At 37.9% G+C, this 22,396-nt stretch overlaps 1 protein-coding gene across 1 annotated transcript; it reads right to left on the bottom strand.

Moving 5' to 3' along the window:
- Nucleotides 1–464: 464 nt before the first annotated feature.
- Nucleotides 465–17,762, bottom strand: LOC112056629 (zinc finger protein 184). Its single transcript, XM_052890308.1, has 13 exons — nucleotides 17,404–17,762; nucleotides 15,845–16,016; nucleotides 15,263–15,355; nucleotides 14,084–14,218; nucleotides 12,523–13,347; nucleotides 11,470–11,597; nucleotides 10,955–11,029; nucleotides 10,182–10,320; nucleotides 8,271–8,371; nucleotides 7,802–7,880; nucleotides 6,807–6,938; nucleotides 4,652–4,852; nucleotides 465–2,220 (listed from the first exon to the last, which is right to left on the bottom strand). Exons 1-13 carry the CDS (start codon nucleotides 17,472–17,474, stop codon nucleotides 2,056–2,058), a joined length of 2,316 nt encoding a protein of 771 aa, XP_052746268.1. The 5' UTR covers nucleotides 17,475–17,762; the 3' UTR covers nucleotides 465–2,055.
- Between the last annotated feature and the right edge of the window lie 4,634 nt (nucleotides 17,763–22,396).

Below are 22,396 nucleotides of genomic sequence, written 5' to 3'. Positions count from 1 at the left end.
TGTCACGTAAAAGTTTCGCCGTATACCGACTTTACAGGGAACCATTTTTTTTATTTTAGGGATTAAAAGTAGCTTATGTTCCGCTCGAAGGGCCCATTTATAATAATGCCAAAATTCATCTTGATCGGTTCAGAAGTTACCGTGAAAATGTAACAGACAGACTTACTAAATAATATTAACATAGAAAGTATAGATAGATTTACGAGTAGGTATTTGTAAATATGAATTCATAATTATGCAGATCAATCTAACGAAAGAGGGATTATGACAGATTTTTAAATTGTATATAAATTAAATATATTTCGTTGTTTGATAAGAGACTAATTGAAATGAAGACAATTATGCACATTAGTCCGCCTCAGTTTTGATGAGCTAGTTCCCTATCTATAGTATAAAATATCATAGTCATTGGTTATTACTCATAAAAACTAAAGTGGTCGATTAATACAATAAATAAACAAAAATCATAGAAAATGTGTTTAATTAATTATTTTAATAACTAAAATTTACAAATTATAAAAACTTACATAATACAATACAATAAATACAAATACTTTCACCTCTTACTTCAAACCTCTCATTGTGAGACTTGTGCTCAGCAGTGAGCCGGATATGGGTTGTTAATGATAATAAGCAATCACTCGTAGGTCTGCTTCGCATTTTCAACATATAACTGCGCGGTCGAGGACTATAGCGGTTTGGTGTTAACTTAAGGGTTTGTTAGCCATTATGTATTTGTCATTTTCATTTCATTCATTGTCAGCCATTGTGTTTTTATAATTAACATCAGGAGGAGTAGGTGTCTGGTAAAGTCTATGTTACAAGTACATCGATTACAGGCTTAGACCATTAAAAAGAATGGACCTGTTTCGCACCCAAATTCACCCACAAAATAGTCTGTCGTTTTTTCGAGTCGAGGGGGACGAGGTAAACTCACACATCGAAAACATTTAACACCATTAAGAATATACTGTGTCCATACACTACACACAACTGTAAAATTGACTCGCAATACACACACGCGTATTTTTTACACAGACTAACCAACACATCACTTAGACTATCCACAGAATATATATAGAATGTTTGATTACTTGATCGATTTTTTGCTGTTCCGTCAAAAGAATCGATTCTTTTTAGAAATCGTTTTTATTACAAATATGATTAAACTACAAATTTTTGGTCATTTTTTATGCCATTCAACTACATAAACCGGAATTTTTAGGGAGCTCTTTACACGACGAAAACGATTACAACAATGAAATATCGATTCTATAGCAACAGTTTTTATAAACGCGTTAGATCATTGATCCTTGATCTTTGACAGAGGGGTAACGGTTTACGAGGAAGGTCCTTTCTTTTTAATGGTCTAAGATTACAGGTTGTATTATCATTCTTTACTTATGTCATTGTAGAGGAGAGGTATCAGTGATGGTATAAATAAGAAGGTATTTGATGACTTGAGCTCAGTTGTTTGTTAGGCAGCGTAGACACCGTCACGCTGCCAGTCGCGTTAGTGATTTGTGCAACAACGTTTTGTGTTGTAATTACTGTTTATCAAAAAATTGTTTAGTGTGGGCATGGAGAACATGTCGAGAAGGGAAGAGTCAATGCATTTTGAATTCCTTAAACCTACCAAGTCACAAGTCCTGGTATCTGCTCGAGATGTTTCCTCTACCACACAATAATGGTACAATGCAACCGCTGCTGCCCGTTAGGTCACAACTCAGACCAATTATAGAAGGACCTGTATCGCACTCATAGTCACGAACAAAATTGTCTGTCATTTTCTGAGGAAAACGAGCTTAGATTTTGCATATATCTTACACTAAACTAGACTTTTGCACGTTTTTTACACCATTCAACTACACAAAAAGGTATAGTTACGGAGCTCTTTAACCGACGAACACGATTACAACTATTTAACATCGATTCTACAGAGACAGTTTTTATAATCGTTGACATTAGATCGTTGATCATACACTTTGACAGAAAAGTAACGTCTAGCGAGGCAGGTCTATACCATAATTGGTCTGAGCGTCACAATCATGTCTGTCACTCGTCGTAGGTGTCCTTGGTGCGGCGCATCTTGCCGGGCCCCCTGTTCCGTTTGGGCCACGGCACCTTCATGTGCACGTGCGACACGTGCGTGTTGCGGTCCGAGCCGTTACTGAACGCCTTCTCGCAGATGTCGCATTTGAACGTCTTCTCCTTGTGGATCTGTGGGACAGAGGGATTTATTTATTTATTTGTAACGCCAACAATACTTACGTTTTGGGGCAGCAGGGTTGAGAATGCAAACGCGACTGATTATTTAATATTTATTTTAAATAAAATATTACAAAAAAACTTATAATAATTAGAAAACTCTAATTTCGGCGATTGAAATGTAGAGAGCCTAATCCTAACTAGATGTCCCACTCGATCGGAGATTGATCAATTTCAGATCAAAGCGCCTTCCATCGCGTATCCTAATCTTTTATATTACTCATTTGCGTAATTAACTACGTAAATCGCTAAGTGAATCCATCGCAACGAAGTATGTAGGGCGCTGAACAAGCACATTCTGCCGTCTACGGTTAGATGAGAGCAGGGCACTGGAACATGCAACCGTTGCAACCTACTGGACCACAGCGGTCGTAACACAATGACAGCAGAAAACATTATACAGGAAGAAAATTTTTTTAGTGCGGATATTTTTATATTTTGTACATAAACAAAATTTAATGATCACGTATTTTTTCTTTTTTTTTTTAACTCAAAAATAACAAAATTATCGTTAGCTAAAGTTATTTACTTTTGAACAGAATTTTAGGGTCACCCTATTGTGCGTTTATTTTATTTTCGTTTGATACCTAAAGGACGTCACCAGATCACTTTTAAGCTGAATATATCTTGTTTAGTAATAATATGTACATTATTTTGTTATTTTAGAGACATAAATTAAAAAAAAAAATTACATAAAATGTATCGAACTGTTTGTAGATTTATATTCTATTAATGATACAGAACCACGAAAAAAAATATCCGCACTAAAGACCGAATCACCCTGTATATAAGTGAATTACAAAATTCTTGAACTACTGCAGCCATCTTTTACAGGCATTCACAATACTGCAGAGTCCGGTTAAAAACATGACTTCGCATTTGAACTTGGATGACGTCAGTGACAATGGTGTGCAAAAAAATAGCATGCACAAAGTTTGTAGGGCTCCGTGATGGTAATTTTGTAAAAAAAATTGCACATTTAACACGTTTGTTAAAAGTTTTTGTGACAATAGGTGGATGTAGGTATGCCAATACATATACTGGTAGACGTACAACTATCTAATATTATGATGTCTTTGTTAAATTGTCCGTAAATAGTATTAGGCTCTTGCTCACCCAGGTGCGCATGGCTACTACGAGGCTCTTGCTCACCCAGGTGCGCATGGCTACTACGAGGCTGTTGCTCACCCAGGTGCGCATGGCTACTACGAGGCTGTTGCTCACCCAGGTGCGCACGAACAGTACGAGGCTCTTGTTCACAGGTGCGCGCGCATGAGTCGTGCGAGGTTTATGCTCACCCAGTTGCGCACGAACAGTAAGAGACTCATACTCACCCAGATGCGCATGAACAGTACGAGGCTCATACTCACACGGGTGTGCATAAGTCGTACGAGGTTTATGCTCAGCCAGGTGCGCACGAACAGTACGAACCTCATACTCACCCAGGTGCGCACGAACAGTACGAGGCTCATACTCACCCAGGTGCGCACGAACAGTACGAGGCTCACACTCACCCAGGTGCGCACGAACAGTACGAGGCTCATACTCACCCAGGTGCGCACGAACAGTACGAGGCTCACACTCACCCAGGTGCGCACGAACAGTACGAGGCTCTTGCCCACCCAGGTGCGCACAAACAGAAAGAGACTCATACTCACCCAGGTGCGCACGAACAGTACGAGGCTCTTGCCCACCCAGGTGCGCACAAACAGAAAGAGACTCATACTCACCCAGGTGCGCACGAACAGTACGAGGCTCATACTCACCCAGGTGCGCACGAACAGTACGAGGCTCACACTCACCCAGGTGCGCACGAACAGTACGAGGCTCATACTCACCCAGGTGCGCACGAACAGTACGAGGCTCACACTCACCCAGGTGCGCACGAACAGTACGAGGCTCTTGCCCACCCAGGTGCGCACAAACAGAAAGAGACTCATACTCACCCAGGTGCGCACGAACAGTACGAGGCTCTTGCCCACCCAGGTGCGCACAAACAGAAAGAGACTCATACTCACCCAGGTGCGCACGAACAGTACGAGGCTCACACTCACCCAGGTGCGCACGAACAGTACGAGGCTCACACTCACCCAGGTGCGCACGAACAGTACGAGGCTCTTGCCCACCCAGGTGCGCAAAAACAGAAAGAGACTCATACTCACCCAGGTGCGCACGAACAGTACGAGGCTCACACTCACCCAGGTGCGCACGAACAGTACGAGGCTCACACTCACCCAGGTGTGCACGAATAGTACGAGGCTCACACTCACCCAGGTGTGCATAAACAGTACGAGGCTCTTGCTCACCCAGGTGCGCATAAACAGTACGAGGCTCTTGCTCATCCAGTTGCGCATCGCATGACTAATACGAGGCTCACACTCACCCATACGTGTCGGTTGCGACTCGACGGGCTGGTGAAGCTCTTGCCGCAGACGGGGCAGGAGTACAGCGGGCGGGTGGCGGCGTGCGTCTCCTTGTGCTTGTCGAGGTACACTTTGGTGCGGAATCGCTTCTCGCACACGTCGCACTGGTAGTCCTTCTGTCCTGTGTGCTTCGTCATGTGCTCCTTCAGGTGGAACGCGGTCTGGACACACGAGAGGAATACAGTGAGTGTAGCGTGCCTTATATTCAAGCATAAATACCGTTTGCAGTGAACCCTAAGCCGACAAACTGCTATGTAAACATTTTCTGTAAGCACGTTCGCTTCGATGTTAAATCGAGGCAGTCGTTCCTAACTCGTCTTTACCAACGCTCGTGTTCTAGTTTATTCATTATAACCAGTCCGCTTAGTTAAGGCATTTTATGTATCTCAATTTTATATATTACTAGCGGACGCCCGCGACTTCGTCCGCGTGAAACTCGATGTAAACTTTCAACTACACCTACCCTACCCTTATACCATAGCAATAAAGCTCAAATTGACTACGTTTTAGTTACAAATCATTTGTATGGGAAAAAGAAAAGGGCTATTTTTAGGGGTTTTCCAGCAATAATTCTAATTTTTCTCGCCGTAAAAACCATCCTTGAACTTCAACGAACATTTTAAAAAAAGATTTGGCCAAATTGGTCCAGGCGTTGTTGAGTTATGCGCTTACCAACACATTTTGCGATTCATTTTTATATTATAGACTAGCGGTCCTGGTCAAGCTTCGTTTTGACATAAGTGCACTTATTCTCTATCCCTACTCTACCCTTCTATACCTCTACCCCTACCCTACCCCTACCCCTACCGCTTGACTCTTAAACGTTTGTATGGGAAATAGAAAATGGCAGTTTTTAGGGTTTTCCCGGAAATTATTTGATTTTTTCTCACCTTTTAAACCTTCCCTATACCTTCACGAACATTTCAAGACCAAGATAAGATAAATCCGTTAAGCCGTTCTCGAGTTTTAGCGAGACTAACGAACAGCAATTTTTTATACATATAGATTCGGTGTGTTAATAAACATTAATTAATTCATCTATTTGGTTTATTATTGGATTCCTGACAGAGACACGCATTAACCTTCAGTAGCCTATTTTCCAATCAATCAATTGCAACATAACCATCTCCTACAGTTCAGTAGAACCTGCTTAAGATGATCACGTTTAAAACGATTTCTCGCATAATACGTCGTTTTGCGCCATTCCCTAAAACTTGAGACATGTTTTCATACATTTCCTAACGCTTAATACGATTCGTCATCCCGTTTAATACGCCCACATGTCACATGCGTGTAATTCCAAATGCGACAAACAAATTGCAACAGATCAGGACATCATAAAGGTCCTTAAGCAAGGCTGAAGGACAAGGCTAATACATGATATCTTAAAGATCTGAGAGACCCTGACAGCAAACGACCCTTGACATGATGCGATTCTAAACTGAAAATTTTGAAGACGCACTGCAAAAGAAAAATTTAATTGAAAATTTCGTAACTGCTAATGCATCAAAACCTTTTTGTCATACCAGAATAAGTGATTACTTTAAGTAGCATAATTTGGTAGTCTTTACACCAAATACACTATTTTTTATAACTATGTTTATATAGTCGATATATTTTTCACTATCCCCCATATCCCGTCTAAGACGCGTGTGTGTGTTTAAGTGAAAACTTCTTACACACAGTGTGATGTGTGGATATTGTTGCATAGGACCTTATTATTGGGACCATAAGGCCCAAAAATAGCTCTGCAAGTTATTTACAAAAAGCGTGTAGGTTAGGAGGAAAGACTACAATATTATAACTCCGCTGCTATTAGTCGATAATATGTTTATTTTCTTTCCACAACATATGTCATTGACGTATGCTAAGCATGCTTGAAAAGCAAGGGTCCAACCAAATCAAGGGCTAATTTGTAAAAAATTAAAAAAAAAAGAATGGGCATATAGTTCTTAGAGCTGATGGACGTTGGGGTTCTAAGATGCTGGAATGGCAACTCCTCATTAGGTGGACCGAGGACATCAAGCGGGTTGCAGGGAGCCGCTGGATGCTTGGAAGTTTTTGCAAGAGGCCTATGTCCAGCAGTGGACGTCCATCATGATGGTGGGGACTCACCTGGAAGCTCCTCCCACACTGTTCGCAGAGCACCTCTCGCGGTCGCGGCGCGTGTTGTGCTCTGACGTCACCGGGATGTTCGCGTTTGAAGTGGTAGATGTACATCGTGAAGTCGTTCAGCTTTATACCGCACTGTGACAAACAAACATAAGGTCAATGGACATGTCCCAAAACTGGGCCTTTATTATTTAAAATTTATAAACAGGTTGATACTATTTTTACGGATAGAAGAAACTGCTGTTAAGAAAATAATTTTCAGAACTTTTGGAACCAATCAAATTTGTAATAAAAACGATTTCTAAAAAGAATCAATTCTTTTGACGGAACAGCAAAAAATCGATCAAGTAATCAAACATTCTATATATATATATATATATATATATATATATATATATATATATTCTGTGGATAGTCTAAGCGATGTGTTGGTTAAAAATTACGCGTGTGTGTATTGCGTGTCAATTATATAGTTGTGGGTAGTGTATGGACACAGAATATACTTAATAGTGTTAAATGTTTTCGATAATAATAATAATAATTTATTTGCTAAAACATGGGTTATAACAGATACAATGAATACAATTCACAATTATTAATGGTCCAAACATGTTTTGCCACAAATTAGGCGTGCAAATTTTTATATCCAGTAGTATAATATAAATGTTTAAATTATTAATATATGTTACATGTTGATTTGATTAAAAATAAAGTGACATTACCAGAGACACAAATTACCAGAACTATACCAATAATGAAATAATTCTAAAGTAATGAAAATAATAAAATATTTAAATAAATTTTATGTCAAATTGTGAAAATATAATAAATTAGTCAAATTGATTTTAATTTAAAAAAGTCATTTAATTCGTAAATACGATGTGTGAGTTTACCTCGTCCCCCTCAAAAAACGACAGACTTTTTTGTTGGTGAATTTGAGTGCGAAACAGGTCCATTCTTTTTAATGGTCTAAGCTAGTAAAAAATTCAAATACTTGCCTGCTCGCACGTGACGTAGGGCGGCGCGTTGTCTTTCTTGTACATACGTCGCGGTAGAGATTGGTTCCTTTCACGCATCCTACGGACAGACAGACAAGATATCATAATCTACATCTATACTTTGAGCTGTGAAAGCCAAGTGGATATGACCTCTGCCTCCGATTCTGGAGGGTGTGGGTTCGAATCCGGTCCGGGGCATGCACCTCCAACTTTTCAGTTGTGCGCATTTTAAGAAATTAAATATCACGTGTCTCAAACGGTGAAGGAAACATCGTGAGGAAACCTGCATACCAGAGAATTATCTCAATTCTCTGCGTGTGTGAAGTCTGCCAATCCGCATTGGGCCAGCGTGGTGGACTATTGGCCTAACCCCTCTCATTCTGAGAGGAGACTCGAGCTCAGCAGTGAGCTATATGGGTTGACAACGACGATATTGCAGATTGGTTATTAATATGTTTACAATACTCACTCAGGCTTGTGATGTTTGGGCGACACTTTCAAGTGCTGCTCGTACGCCGCCAGCGACGAGAATCGAACCTTGCACTCCTCGCACTGCGGACCCGCTGGCTCCTAGAACATACCATGGTTTATAAGGACTCGGGGCATTGTGGGTAGTGCCCCTTCTCTCTGTATCCACGCCCGTGAGTTCGACTCCCACAACTGGTAATGCCGGCCTCCGTGGCGCAGTGGTATGCGCGGTGGATTTACAAACCGGAAGTCCTGGGTTCGATTGAGATTTTCTTAATTGGTCCAAGTCTGGCTGGTGGGAGGCTCCGGCTACCACCCTACCGACAAAGACGTACCGCCATGTGATTTAGCGTTCCGGTACGATGTCGAGTAGAAACTGAAAAGGGGTGTGGATTTTCATACTTCTCGTAACAAGTTAGCCGCTTCCATCTTAGACTGCATCATCACTTACCATCAGGTGAGATTGTAGTCAAGGGCTAACTTGTAAAGAATAAAGATTAAAATAAAACTGGACAATATTTGTGTGGTAAGCATGTTCCTCGATTACAGGTAATAATATTCATTATTTATGTTATTGTAGAGGGAAGGTATCTGTGTTGGTTTAAATTAGAGGGTATATGATGACTTGCTCATACAGACATAGCTCAACGAGTTGCGAAGCTGAAGTGGAAATGGGCGGGGCACATAGTTCGAAGAGCCGATGGACGTTGGGGTCCCAAAGTGCTGGAATGGCGACCCCGCACTAGTAAGCGCAGTGTTGGCCGACCCCCCACCAGGTGGACTGACGACATCAAGCGAGTCGCAGGGATTCGCTGGATGCAGGCGGCTCAGTATCGTGATGTTTGGAAGTCCCTACAAAAGGCGTATGTCCTGCAGTGGACGTCCATCGGCTGATATGATGATGATGATGATGATGATGATGATGATGATGACTTGAGCTCAGTTGTTTGTTAGGCAGCGTAGACACCGTCACTCTGCCAGTCGAGTTAGTGATTTTGTGAAATATTTTTTGTTATTGTAATTATTGATAATATTTTGTGTTGTAATTATTGATCATAAATTGTTTAGTGTGGGCAGCGACTAAAAATAACTGATACGGGTATATAAATAACATTACTTAACTGTTTATATCTGGCAACTCCACAATTGCAAGGTGAAAGCAGGCAACCTATACTTTTTTAATTATTTTAGATACTTTCTATCTAGTGTAGAATCTTTTTAAATAACCAATGAGAGAAGGAGATTTAAATAAATTTAAAAAATAAATCTGGCCGCGATTTAAGTATATGCAATGTGCCAATATGAATATTTTCTATCATTATCATCCTTAGACCATTAAAAAGAAAGGACCTGCCTCGTAAACCGTTACCCCTCTGTCAAAGATCAAGAATCAATGATCTAACGCGTTTATACAAACTGTTGCAATCGATGTTTCATTGTTGTAATCGTTTTCGTCATGTAAAGAGCTCCCTAAAAATGTCGGTTTGTGTAGTTAAATGGCATAAAAAATGGCCAAAAACATGAAATTTAGTAAAAGATGGAGTAACGTTTAATTTGTAAGTATTTCTAACATAATTTTATCAAAGTTGTAATAAAAACAATTTATAAAAAGAATCGATTCTTTTGACGAAACAGCCAAACATCGATCAGTAATCGAATATTCTATGTATTTAATCTGTGGATAATCTAAGCAATGTGTTTGTCTGTGTAAAAAATACGCGTGTGTGTATTGCGAGTTAAATGTATACTTGTGTGTAGCGTACGGACACAGAATATATTTAATGGTGTTAAATATTTTCGATGTGTGAGTTTACCTCGTCCCCCTCAAAAAACCACAGACAATTTTGTTCGTGAATTTGAGTGCGATGCATCTCCATTTTCTAATTCCTCTATGGTCGTACTATATACATACCTCCGTTTTCTCCGTACGATGCGTGCGGTGGATGTGGTACTCCAAGCCCTTCTGACTGATGAAAGAGTAGCCGCAGTGACCGCAGATAAAGTCCGACGGATGCTTCACGCGCAGGTGCGTTATGTACGTCGTGTATTTGCTGTAAACGTTCATATTATATAGCAGACGACCTGCGGTTTCACCCGCGTAGTTGGGTGCATTTTTAGCGTTACTAGTTTTAAGGAAGCCCCTTAACCCTACTACTATCGGTCGCCAGTCCGAGATCCCGCTCGTGGTTGACTCCCTGCCATACGATAGTTTATCCTGGCTTCCATCTGATAGTATCAGCGGTATCATTGATCAATAGTTTAGTGGTAGAACTGTAGTAGCAAGTGTAGTGATCGTTCCGATAGTGATTGATAGTGTTACTTTGTGTATTTTGCCATCCCTGACGTATATCGTAGGACCTAGTCAAGACATACTACGATAGCAGGGCGCAGTATACAATATCAGTCCATAGGATACGAGATACCGATATTCAGGCCGTGAGATTTAGTATTCCTCGATATTAGTGCGTGGAATTCAGTATTCCTCGATATCAATTTGTGGAATTTTGTTCAATAATCCCAATACAATTATTTTTCAAAAGCGGTTCAGTAGATCCAGAGATATTTTACCTCTATATAACATTAGTATAGAAGTATAGCAAGTGAATGAGCTGACATGAAAATTTAATAAAACGACAAATGGATCACAAACAGTGAGATTATTCTACATCTATGGTATATACATACGAGAATTCTTCCTCGCAGTGCGGACATTTATACTTTGTCCCCTTGTGCCAGCGCTCGTGCATCCTGGCAGATTCACTACAATAAAGAAAATATATTTAAAAAAAAAAATCATTTCATGACAAATTTTTGCCGACTCCTTTATACATTTATTAATTGAATATAAATTAAAACTACTCAAAATCAAATTTTGTATCTGTTATGTAAAATATACGTAACATTATAAAAACATAAAATAAATTATAAATAAAATAACATAAGCAATAAGTCAATATTTTTATTGAGAAGGTTGAATGATGCTTTAATAATAAAGATACAAGGTAGTATGATGTAAGTAAATAGGTACTATCAGTGTATGTGTTATGATCCTATCGTGGACCCCCATTTTAATTTCATGGACCCCAAAATTTTTTTTCGCTGACGATGACCCCTTGCAGTTTGTCATAGACCCGTAGAGGTCGATATAGACCACTTTGGGAAACTTTGGGATTAATAAATTCAAAGTTGACAATACTCACGAGTTCATAGAGAAGAATTCACACAGTGTGCAGTTATATCTGGTCGTGTGGCTCTGGTTGTGTTTGAGGAAGGCTATCCGAGTCTTGTAACGCTGTTTGCACACCGGACATTCCACATCTCCGTTTGCCTGGAAACATCAGAAGTGGGATTTTCATACTCAAAGATGCCCACCGACCAATACAAAGTAGGCCGAAGGAACCCAAGTATACCGCCGTATACTATATGCAGATTATAATATGTACTAGTGGACGCTCGCGACTTTGTCCGCGTGGAATTTAGTTTTTCACAAATCCCTCAGGAACCATGGATTTTTCCGGGATAAAAAGTAGCCTATGTGTTAATCCATGCTGTAATATATCTCAATACCAAATTTCAGCTAATTCGGTTCAGTAGTCGAGGCGTGAAAGAGTAACAAACATTCATATCATTAAAATCGACAGTTTTCGCAAATCTCGGGAAACCATGGATTTTTTCGGGATAAAAAATAGCCTATGTGTTAATTCAGAGTAAAATCCATTTCCATTCCCAATTTTAGCCAAATCGCTTCAGTAGTAGCGGCGTTAAAGAGTAACAAACATCCAAACATCCAAATAAACATTCGCGTTTATAATATTAGTAGGATAGGATAGGATGTATAAATAAAATCTGGTTAAGTAATTGATTTAATAAAAATATGTTTCTATAAGAAAAAAAAACAATTTTTTATCACTCTTCTTGCTCAAAAAGTTCGCCTTGTACAAAAACAGTGAAGTAACATTTGAAGCTGTATTATGGAAATGGGGAAATGGGGTGGATTTAAAAGACGGAGGTCCTGGGTTCGATCCCCGGCTGGGCTGATTGAGGTTTTCTTGATTGGTCCAGGTTTGGCTGGTAGAAAGCCTCGGCCGTGGCTAGTTACCATCTTACCGACAACGAGCGATTTTCGTGTAGAAACCTATTTCATTCAACTCCTAACAAATTAGCCCGCTTCGATCTTGGATTGCATCATCACTTACCATCAAGTGAGATTGTAGTCCTGTAAAGAATTTCAAAAAAATACAAAATTTACTCACCTTAGAATGTTTATCCATATGTCTAGTGAATGTTGACTTGCATATAAAACCTCTGTAGCAAAAATTGCATTGAAAACTAGAATTCTTATAATTTGAAGACTCTTGTCGCTTCTTAACGTCTTCAATTTGTTCTTCAAGACTTAGTTTAGTCATTTTGAAAATAGTTAAGCACGTGTCACGTTTGTTTGCATTTAACTTTTTAGTATTAACTTTATCCAATTTAACTTTACTTTTAACTGGTCCAGTTCTAGTTTTGGCAACACTAACTTTTTTGGTTAAATTATTTTTATTAGTTTTACTTATTTTGTTATTACAGTTCTTGTATGAGGCTAAGTTAATTTTTCTAGATCTTTTGAGTTTTTTAGCGTCACTTGTTTTTGGTTTGTCTTTTTTGTAATGCACTAGCTCTATGTCACTATCGTTTTCATTTCGATCTATAGATTTTTCACTGTCACTTATGTCATCTTTTTCACTATAATTATTATCAATTTTAGCATTATCATTCAAAAGTTCATCACCATCATCATTATTTGAGAAAACATCATCTAAAAAGTCTACATTAGTATCATCATCCTTAATATCCCTTTTTTCAAGATCTGTACAGTTTTCATATTGTGTTTTATCATCAAAAACCAATATGTGATCGTCTTTCTCTATTTTGATTGTGGATTTATTCACTCTGTCTTCATATTCAATCTCTATGGTCTCTTTTTTGTTATCTATAAAGTTTAAGTCACAATGGTTTGGTTGGAACACTTTCTCGACTAGATTAGATGTTAGAAAATTGTCTGAACGGTTTATTGTCTTTATATATTGTACAGTTAGCTGAAATAAAGTATAAAATGTAAATTCGTTGATTATTACCAAGGAAAACATAGATAGATCTTCATATTGTCAATAATTACTATTAAAAATGTTTACAACTCTTTAACGGCGCCATGATAGCCCAATGACCTCTGTCTTCAATTCGAAAGGCGCAGGTTCATTTTCAACTTCAAGGAGATGAAAGTTTGTATATGACATTAGTTATTATTTTTAAGTTATCTTACTAACGGACAGGATATGTCCTTTACCGATTCGAAAGGCGTAGGTTCGGATCCTATCTAGTGCAATCAACTTTAACTTTTTAATTATGAACATTTTAAGTTATTATATATCACTTGTTTAGGACACTGAACGAAAAACATCGTAAAAAAACCTGAGAATCTTTCAATTCACTGCATGTGAAGTTGCTCGAGTTTCCTCTCAGAATGAGAGAGGTTAGGCCAATAGTCCACCACGCTGGCCCAATGCGGATTGGCAGACTTCACACACGCAGAGAATTAAGAAAATTCTCTGGTATGCAGGTTTCCTCACGATGTTTTCCTTCACCGTTTGATTTGATTTCTTAAAATGCACACAACTGAAAAGTTGGAGGTGCATGCCCCAGACCGGATTCAAACCCACACCGTCCGGAATCTGAGGCAAAGCTCATACCTACTGGGCTATCACGGCTCTCCTTTTTATAATAAGCCTTTTTTTAAATATCTCCTGTAATTTCGATAGCTGAATGTCTACTTACCAATTCATGTTTCCTGATCAACTCCACCAGCAGAGCGTGCCCCCTCGCACTCTTGTCTCTGAACTGTTTGCACTGTGTCAACCTCTGAGCACACTCAAAGCATATGCATGGTGTGAAGTTCGTTAGACCTTGCAGCTGAAATATAATGTGACAGAGCTTCACACAAAGAATACTGGCTCAAATTGATTCGGTGCTGATCCTTTTGAGATAAATATCTTAGCACTAGCGGACGCCTGCGCGTTTTTCACAAATCCCTCGGAAACCATGGATTTTTTCGGTATAAAAAGTACTCTATGTGTTAATCCATGCTATAATGTATCTCAATACCAAATTTTAGCTAATTCGGTTCAGTAATCGAGGCGTGAAAGAGTAAAAAACATTCATATCATCAAAATCGTCAGTTTTCGCAAATCTCGGGAAGCCATGGATTTTTTCGAGATAAAAGTACTCTATGTGTATTTCTTTATTCTATGCTATAATATATCTCAAAACCAAATTTTAGCTAAATCGCTTCAGTAGTAGCGGCGTTATAGAGTAACAAACATCCAAACATACATACAAACTTTCGCGTTTATAATATTAGTAGGATAGTAGGATTTTTAACAGCCTACCTAAAATGTTAGATTTTTTTTTATTCTTTACAAGTTAGCCCTTGACTACAATCTCACCTGATGGTAAGTGATGATGCAATCTAAGATGCGGGCTAACTTGTTAGGAGGAGGATGAAAATCCACACCCCTTTCGATTTCTACACGACATCGTACCGGAACGCTAAATTTCTTAGCAGTACGTCTTTGTCGGTAGTGTGGATTTTGTCTCTAGACACAGCCCTAAACTCCCACCAGGCAGAACTGTACCATAAAATTCGGAATGGCTAAAATTTGGAATGGAAATGGATTTTACTCGGATTGACACAGGCTACTTTTTGTCCCGAGAAAATCCATGGTTTCCCGAAATTTGCGAAAACTGATGATTTTAATGATATGAATGTTTGTTACTCTTTCACGCCTCGACTACTGAACCGAATTAGCTGAAATTTGGTATTGAGATATATTATAGCCTAGATTAACACATAGGCTACTTTTTATCCCCGAAAAATCCATGGTTCCCGAGGGATTTGTGAAAAACGAAATTCCACGCGGACGAAGTCGCTGGCGTCCGCTAGTAAAAAGTACTTACTTCAAGTCCAGTGATAGTTTCGTAAGCTTGCTCGAGGTTGTACTTGCTCAACGGATGCACCCTCCGCTCTGTGTCCAGGCACACCACGCACACCTGGGGAACAAATTATTATGTTACTAGCCAACAACCACAACTTCTTTCAACTATCAACCCCTATTTCACCACTTTTATCATTATCTACCCGTATTCGACTATACTTCGTCTGCTGAGGTCGAGTCTCCTCTCAGAATAAGAAGGGTTAGGCCAATAGTCCACCACGCTGGCCCAATACGGATTGGCAGACTTCACACACGCAGAGAATTAAGAAAATTCTCTAATATGCAGGTTTCCTCATATTTTCCTTCACACGTGATATTTAATTTCTTAAAATGCACACAACTGAAAAGTTGGAGGTGCATGGCCCGGACCAGATTCGAACCCACACCCTTCAGAATCGGAGGGTGTTACTTGACATAAATGAATTTTAAATTATGAATTTATGTTACACAATTTTGAAAAAATCATTTTTTTTTGTTTTGTCAGTCCCAAAAAACAGAAAGAAGGCTTTCCCCAGATTTATGATATTATAGTTTTTGTCTTTACCTGAACAAACGGCATAGCACCTCTGTGCACAATTCTCAGCCCACTCTCGCCGCTGTAGAAGCATTCGTCTATAAAGTGAATGGAACAGACTACGGAGTCATCTGTTAGCTGCCTGTCATCAATGCCAAGTGCTGCGATCCAGGTTTGTTGTTGAAAGTTTTCTACAGGAAATCTGCAAGTTTTATACAAAATTTTATAATAAAAGCAATTAATAACAATAATAATAATAAAAGCCTTTATTTACAGAACTTTTTTTGTACATAATATTATTGTGCTGAGCAGTGAGCCGAAGTAAGGTAGGAGTAGAGTAGGGGTAGGGTGGGGATAGGGTAGACATAGGGTAAGGTAGGTGTAGGGGTGGAGTAGGGTAGGTAAGGGTATGGAAGTCCACAAAAGACAAAGCGAAGCATGACTGGGTCCGCTAGTATTAGTATAGATAACATTCAGTGGAATCTCAGGATAAACAATAGCCCATGTCATTTCAGTCATTATCAATCATCATTATCATCATTATCAACCCATATTCGGCTCACTGCTGGGCTCGAGTTTCCTCTAAGAATGAGAGGGGTTAGTCCAATAGTCCACCACGCTGACCAAATGACCAATGAATGGATTGGCAGACTACACACACGCAGAGAATTAAGAAAATTCTCTGGTATGCAGGTTTCTTCATGATCTTTTTCCTTCATTGTATGAGACACATGCATGGTAGACTTAGGCCTAACCTCTCATTCTGATAGGAGACTGGTGCCCAACAGTCAGCCAAATATGGGTTTGGCGGCCTCTGTGGCACAGTGGCGGACTTACAAAACAGAGGTCCTGGGTTCATTCCCCGGCTGGGCCGAATGAGATTTTCTTAATTGGTTTGGATTTCTTGCTGATGGGAGGCTTCGGCCGTGGCTAGTTACCACCCTACCAATAAAGAAGTACCGCCAAGCGATTTAGCGTTCTGTACGATGTTGTGTAGAAACCGAAAGGAGTGTGGATTTTCATCCTCCTCCAAACAGTTAGCCCGCTTACATCTTAGAGTGCATCATCACTTACCATCAGGTGAGATTGTAGTCAAGGGCTAACTTGTAAAGAATAAAAAAAAATTACTAATAATGATTTCTATCGGAATGGGAAGTTAAACCAAGGAGTGTCTGCTAGTCTATACTAATATTATAAAGCTGAAGAATTTGTTTGGTTGATTGAATGCACTAATCTCAGGAACTACTGGTCCGATTTGAAAAATTCTTTTAGTGTTAGATAGCCCATTTATCGAGGAAGGCTATAGGCTATATATTATCCCTGTATTCCTGCGGGAACGGGAACCACGCGGGTGAAACCGCGCGGCGTCTGCTAGTAATGTAATAAAAGTGTAAAGTTATATTAATGTTTTGGAGATTATAACGACTACACAAATATCGATAAAATTGGGCACAGAGATAGATTATAGTCTGGATTAGAGCCTAATCTATTTTCTAACCCACAGGACGACCATATAGGCGGGTGTAACCGCTAAAAGCAACTGGTTTTGAATGTTAAAATTACGATCGAAATCCGATTCTGGTACATACTTGTGATATGAAACGCTTTCAGAGCTGAGCTTGCTTTTGGTGTTACTACACCAAGATACACAGCACTTCATGATTTCATTTCTGAGTTATAATTACAAAGAACACTAATAATCATAAACAAATCCCAATCCACCCATTGAAGATCTCCAATTCAAGATCACACTTAAGTTCGAAAATTTGCTCTATAATTCTAAATTACAGTAATAAATGAAGTAATTAACATCACATGTTATCGAATTCAGCATCAAGTCTTTAAAATCGAGTTAAATATTTTTATTGTATGAATTAGACATTTTATACACAGTAAACATTATAATAATTTACTCTTTGACAGTAAATAAAGATAGACATTAGACAAGCTTCAACACATATTCTGTGATATACTTCCTTGCTTCAATACTTTCATTTCACCACAGAACACTAATACTCCTAACCAGGCCCTCCCAACCGTAGAATAAAAAATGAGAATCCTCCATCCTTTACTAACAAAAGAGAGAGATATCTCCATCCTTCTCCTTGTTATGGGCTGTAGTAGGTGGTGGCCATGCCTATCTCTTTCACCTATACACTTAAATAAACTTGCACACTGTTACAATTCTAAGTATCGAAGAACTGATGTGATTGGTCAAATTTACACAAAGAAAAATAATAGCTTTTATGAATGAAAGAGAAATGTGTTTATACCACGTGTGCGCCGCCATTGTAATTTTACTGCGAAAGATTGGTTTTACTTTTCAATAATTGAAATCATTGAAATTTGCATGAGCGCCGCTGGAATTACTTATAATAAGGATAAATCTTTCTTGTTAATTAATTATCTTCACTATTTAAATAAATTTTGATTAATAAAAAGATATTCAATATAGTTCGATTCGTGCTTGGTTATTGATAAAAGTAATTTTGTTTTAAATTAAAAATGAGGCAATGTGTTATTCCCAAGTGTAAAACGCGATCAAATTACGTGCTGTACCTTTTACTGATAGTGATAACACTAGATGGGAGGCATGGTTCATCAATTGTCCAATATTACGGAAATATACTCGTAGGCAGTTAGAAAACGTTAAAATTTGTGAAAACCACTTTCTACCCAGGTATGTAATTATCATAGATTGACAAAGGATGCTATTCTTACTTTAAATTTAGAAATTACACTATCTACTCCTAATCAACCCCTTCAATCTGATCCAAATACTATTTCACCACCATCTGTAATTTCAAAATTTCTAGATTTTTTTTCCATTCATTGTAATGAATTCCTGTACAATAGTTGACCATATTCCATCTACTTTTACATTACATACAGACAGACATCTTCAAACCCATTAAATTTCAGAGAGTCAGAAGTGGTAAAGAACAGTTTTCAATATTGTCTCCGGTCAATGTTATTGAAAATTCCAATTTACAAACTGATGTTGAGTCTACTTTACAGACTTCAACTGAGAGTCAAGCTGATTCCATACCTGCTAATTGTGAGTCTGCTTTAGAAAACATACCAGTGCACGTTAGGTCATATAACAGACTCAAGTCCATGTAGAAAGCTAGATTTTGTTCATAGAGTTCCGGAAGATAAGTTTGAAACTCTTCGTAAGAAAAATTCACGTCAAGCTAATAATAATCATTAAAGAAACAACTAAAAAATAAAACTCAACTTAACAGATTAAAGGCTAAATATCAATCTTTAACTAAATTAAAACTCTTTGTATCAAAGTATCCCCTGTTAAGTTATTTTGAAAAGGTATTAGTAGACTCACAATTAAGATTATCTGGTGTTAATTTCAGAGGTGCTAGATATATCTACCAATGATGAAAAAAAATTTCCACTTTTTTCCACACAAAATGTTATACTTTCATACAGGTGTTATTCAAGGTTTTGAGGATATAGGAGGTGGTGTCAGAACAAATAATGTTGCTGATTAAGTTTTAGTTTTTATGCTGTGGATATTTTCTTCTTGGAAACTATCCCACACAGCATAATAAGCACCTTTAGCTTTTTATTTTGTCCGAGATGGAATTAAAACTTTAAATTTAAAAAATATTCTTAAAGAACTTCTTGATGCTATATTTAAATCAGGATATGGAGTGAGATGTACTGTCTCAGATCAAGGGTCTGCTAATGTTGTAGCAATAAATTCATTAATATCTGAGATTTACTTATTAACCGTAATAATAGTAATGATCCTGATAATGTCTTTTATTATATATATATATATAATAATAATAAAATATATCACATGTATGATGTACCACATTTATTAAAATGTTTTCGAAACAATTTTCAGAAAAAAGACCTACTTATTGGTAATCAACGTGCACAGTGGTCCATCATTGAGGAGCTCTATGCTACAGATGGTGAAGCCGGACATGCAAGAACCACAACCCTGACGGATAAACACATTAGAACAACTTCTTATGACAAGATGAAGGCAAGTTGTTTTAATCCCTTTTTAATACCTTTAAACAAGCATTCCTTGTGTATATACAAGCTGAATCTCTGAAAAAGTTCCAACAATTTAAATGAAATTTAATATGCAGGGGTTTGGGAGGTTTACTGTTAGTAGGTGCGCCAAAAAAAATTTGAACAAAGCTCACAGAGATATTCATATAATGCACAAGTATGAGACAAATATTTTAGCATTCCATGGATTCATGGTAATCCTCTCGCACCTTCTATGGTGTACAGATACAGACTAACTACATAGCCATTTTTAGTCAATTCATTTTTTATACTACAGCCTTTCTTAATGAGTACTGTTTACCAACAAATAAATTAGAAATGAAGGTAGATAACACATGTCTTTTTATAACTTATTTATTTTAAATTATGTATGGTTTGTTTATAAAATGTTATATAAAATATATTTACCATATCTGATTGTTCTATGGTAATTAATCAAATTTATTTTCATTAATTTAAGAGCAAGTTAATTATAATTATTACTAGCGGGCACCCGCAACTTCGTCCGTGTGAAAATCGAAACACACTTTCAACCCTTTCGCCACTTGTACACATGTATATTTTCATATGTTTTATATCACACCATCACACTTCACGAAGACTTTGTGTGCAAGTGTGTAAGTATGTTGTTGTATGATGAAGATTAAGGACAGTTAATGGAATTCCTCAACAGTTTCAAGTAACTACTTTGTGATTGGGTTTGATTAATTTGTATTGATGAGGAGTTTTCACCTAGATGGGTTGTGACTGTCATTAGGGGTCTGGTTAGGAATACGAAAGACACTTAACGGAACTCTTCAACGATTTACAGTAGCTACCTTTTGTTAGGAATTTAAGTTGTGTAATCATGTCATCTCTTTTTATTTTTATTTATTTATTTTATAACAATATTTATATTAGATATAATAACATCACCATTAGGTAATGGCCAGGATTTCTCTCTGGGGCACGCAGGTCTGAGTCTGACACCACCAAGTGTCTCCTGCTACTAAAATTTCTCTTAACAAGTTCAGTGCCACATCACACGACGTCGCGTGAAACGGCCTTTTACGCTGAGGCCGGTAACGCGACGTCGCGTGGTGATGACTAACAATCTTGTACGAGCTATAGAACATCAGCTGTATCATATTGGCTTTTAGTATTTATTCGGCCACTAAAGGAAGAAATGAACTTTTGACTAGTAGGCGTGGCTTGCTGATCTTGTTTTTCTTTTGTTTGCTTTTGCTAGTTCTGCATTGAGCAGCCGCGAGGTCAAGGTAAATTTTTAATTTACCAATGAAATTTTATAATTCAAGTTACCAATATATTATGATTTTTATAAATAACTAACGGACCCCCGCGACTTCTTTCCGCGTGAAAAGCGATGTAAACTTTCAATCCCTATTTCACAACCTTCTATATATATTTTTGCAAGTTTTTTAAAGTATAATAAATAGTCCACTAATTTTACTTAAGTTTCATTTGAATTCATTCAGTAGTTTTAGCGTGGGGCGCGGTAGACAGACAGACAGACAAAAATAACAAAAAAGTGTTTTGGGCCTCGGTATCGATCATATTAGGGGTTAAAGTATGAAATTGCCGATCTGTACTGAAAATCTAAATTGTTTATTTTTTAATTTTTAACAAATTTATTTAATCAAAATAGTTGCCATTATTATCTATACATTGCTGCTATCTAATGGGAAGGTCATTAATGCCTTTGCGATAGAACTCCGACGATCTAGACTGCAATAACTGTGTGAAAGCATTTTGTACTGCCTCCTGGGAAGAAAACTTCTTGTCACGTAGATAATTGTCCAAATCACGAAAAAAATGGTAGTCCGTTGGAGCAAGGTCTGGTGAATACGGAGGATGACGAATAGTTTCTAACTGCAGTTCCTGAAGGGTTAAAATGGTTTCTCGTGCTGTGTGAGGTCTCGCGTTGTCGTGGAGCAATAATGGTGAAGATCGATTCATGGGTCGGGGCTGTTTAACTGCTAGTTTTGTCAACATGGTTCGGAGTTCGGCACAATAGACATCTGCTGTTATTGCTTGACCAGATCGGAGAAAACTATAGTGAATAACACCATGCTGAGACCACCAAACAGTTACCATTACCTTTTTATTGGTAAGATTTGCTTTAGGACACATATGAGGGGGAAACAGCGGGGCGTCTTTTAGCGGCATTTTTGCGTCTTTGCTGAAATTTTGTATTATCTTCGAAACTATATGACTAATTAACATACTGTAAAAGGCAAATCTTATCTCTATAATATCCTCTTGATTATTAGGTAATTAATTTTGATAAGGATTTAAGTTTACTTGTGTAAATAAAAATGAATTTTATAGTTATAGTAAATTAAAATTTTTTGTATGTCATTAGGTAATAGAGTATGAAACGCTGTCAAACTTGATATTCGTGTTTCTATACCTACTAAAATTGTCAAAGTATGTCATTTTATTTGGACGGTGTTAAGCTGTTATGTATCAAGCCACAAAATGTGCGAAATTGAACTTTGAATGCAGTTTAGTTCAAAATTTCATAAAGAACACCACCGT

Source organism: Bicyclus anynana, chromosome 27 (genome assembly GCF_947172395.1).
Source record: "Bicyclus anynana chromosome 27, ilBicAnyn1.1, whole genome shotgun sequence".
Classification (NCBI taxonomy): domain Eukaryota; kingdom Metazoa; phylum Arthropoda; class Insecta; order Lepidoptera; family Nymphalidae; genus Bicyclus; species Bicyclus anynana.
This window is presented reverse-complemented; position numbering and strand designations above follow the sequence as displayed.

Bases quoted from the DNA above. Each gene is read 5' to 3' on its own strand.
- LOC112056629 (XM_052890308.1), bottom strand. From the start codon at position 17,474: ATGAAGTGCTGTGTATCTTGGTGTAGTAACACCAAAAGCAAGCTCAGC. The intron at 15,356-15,844 runs GTAAAGACAAAA...TTTGTTCCCCAG, and splicing joins GTGCTATGCCGTTTGTTCAG to GTGTGCGTGGTGTGCCTGGA. The intron at 6,939-7,801 runs GCAAGTATTTGA...TGTTTGTCACAG, and splicing joins CCTACGTCACGTGCGAGCAG to TGCGGTATAAAGCTGAACGA.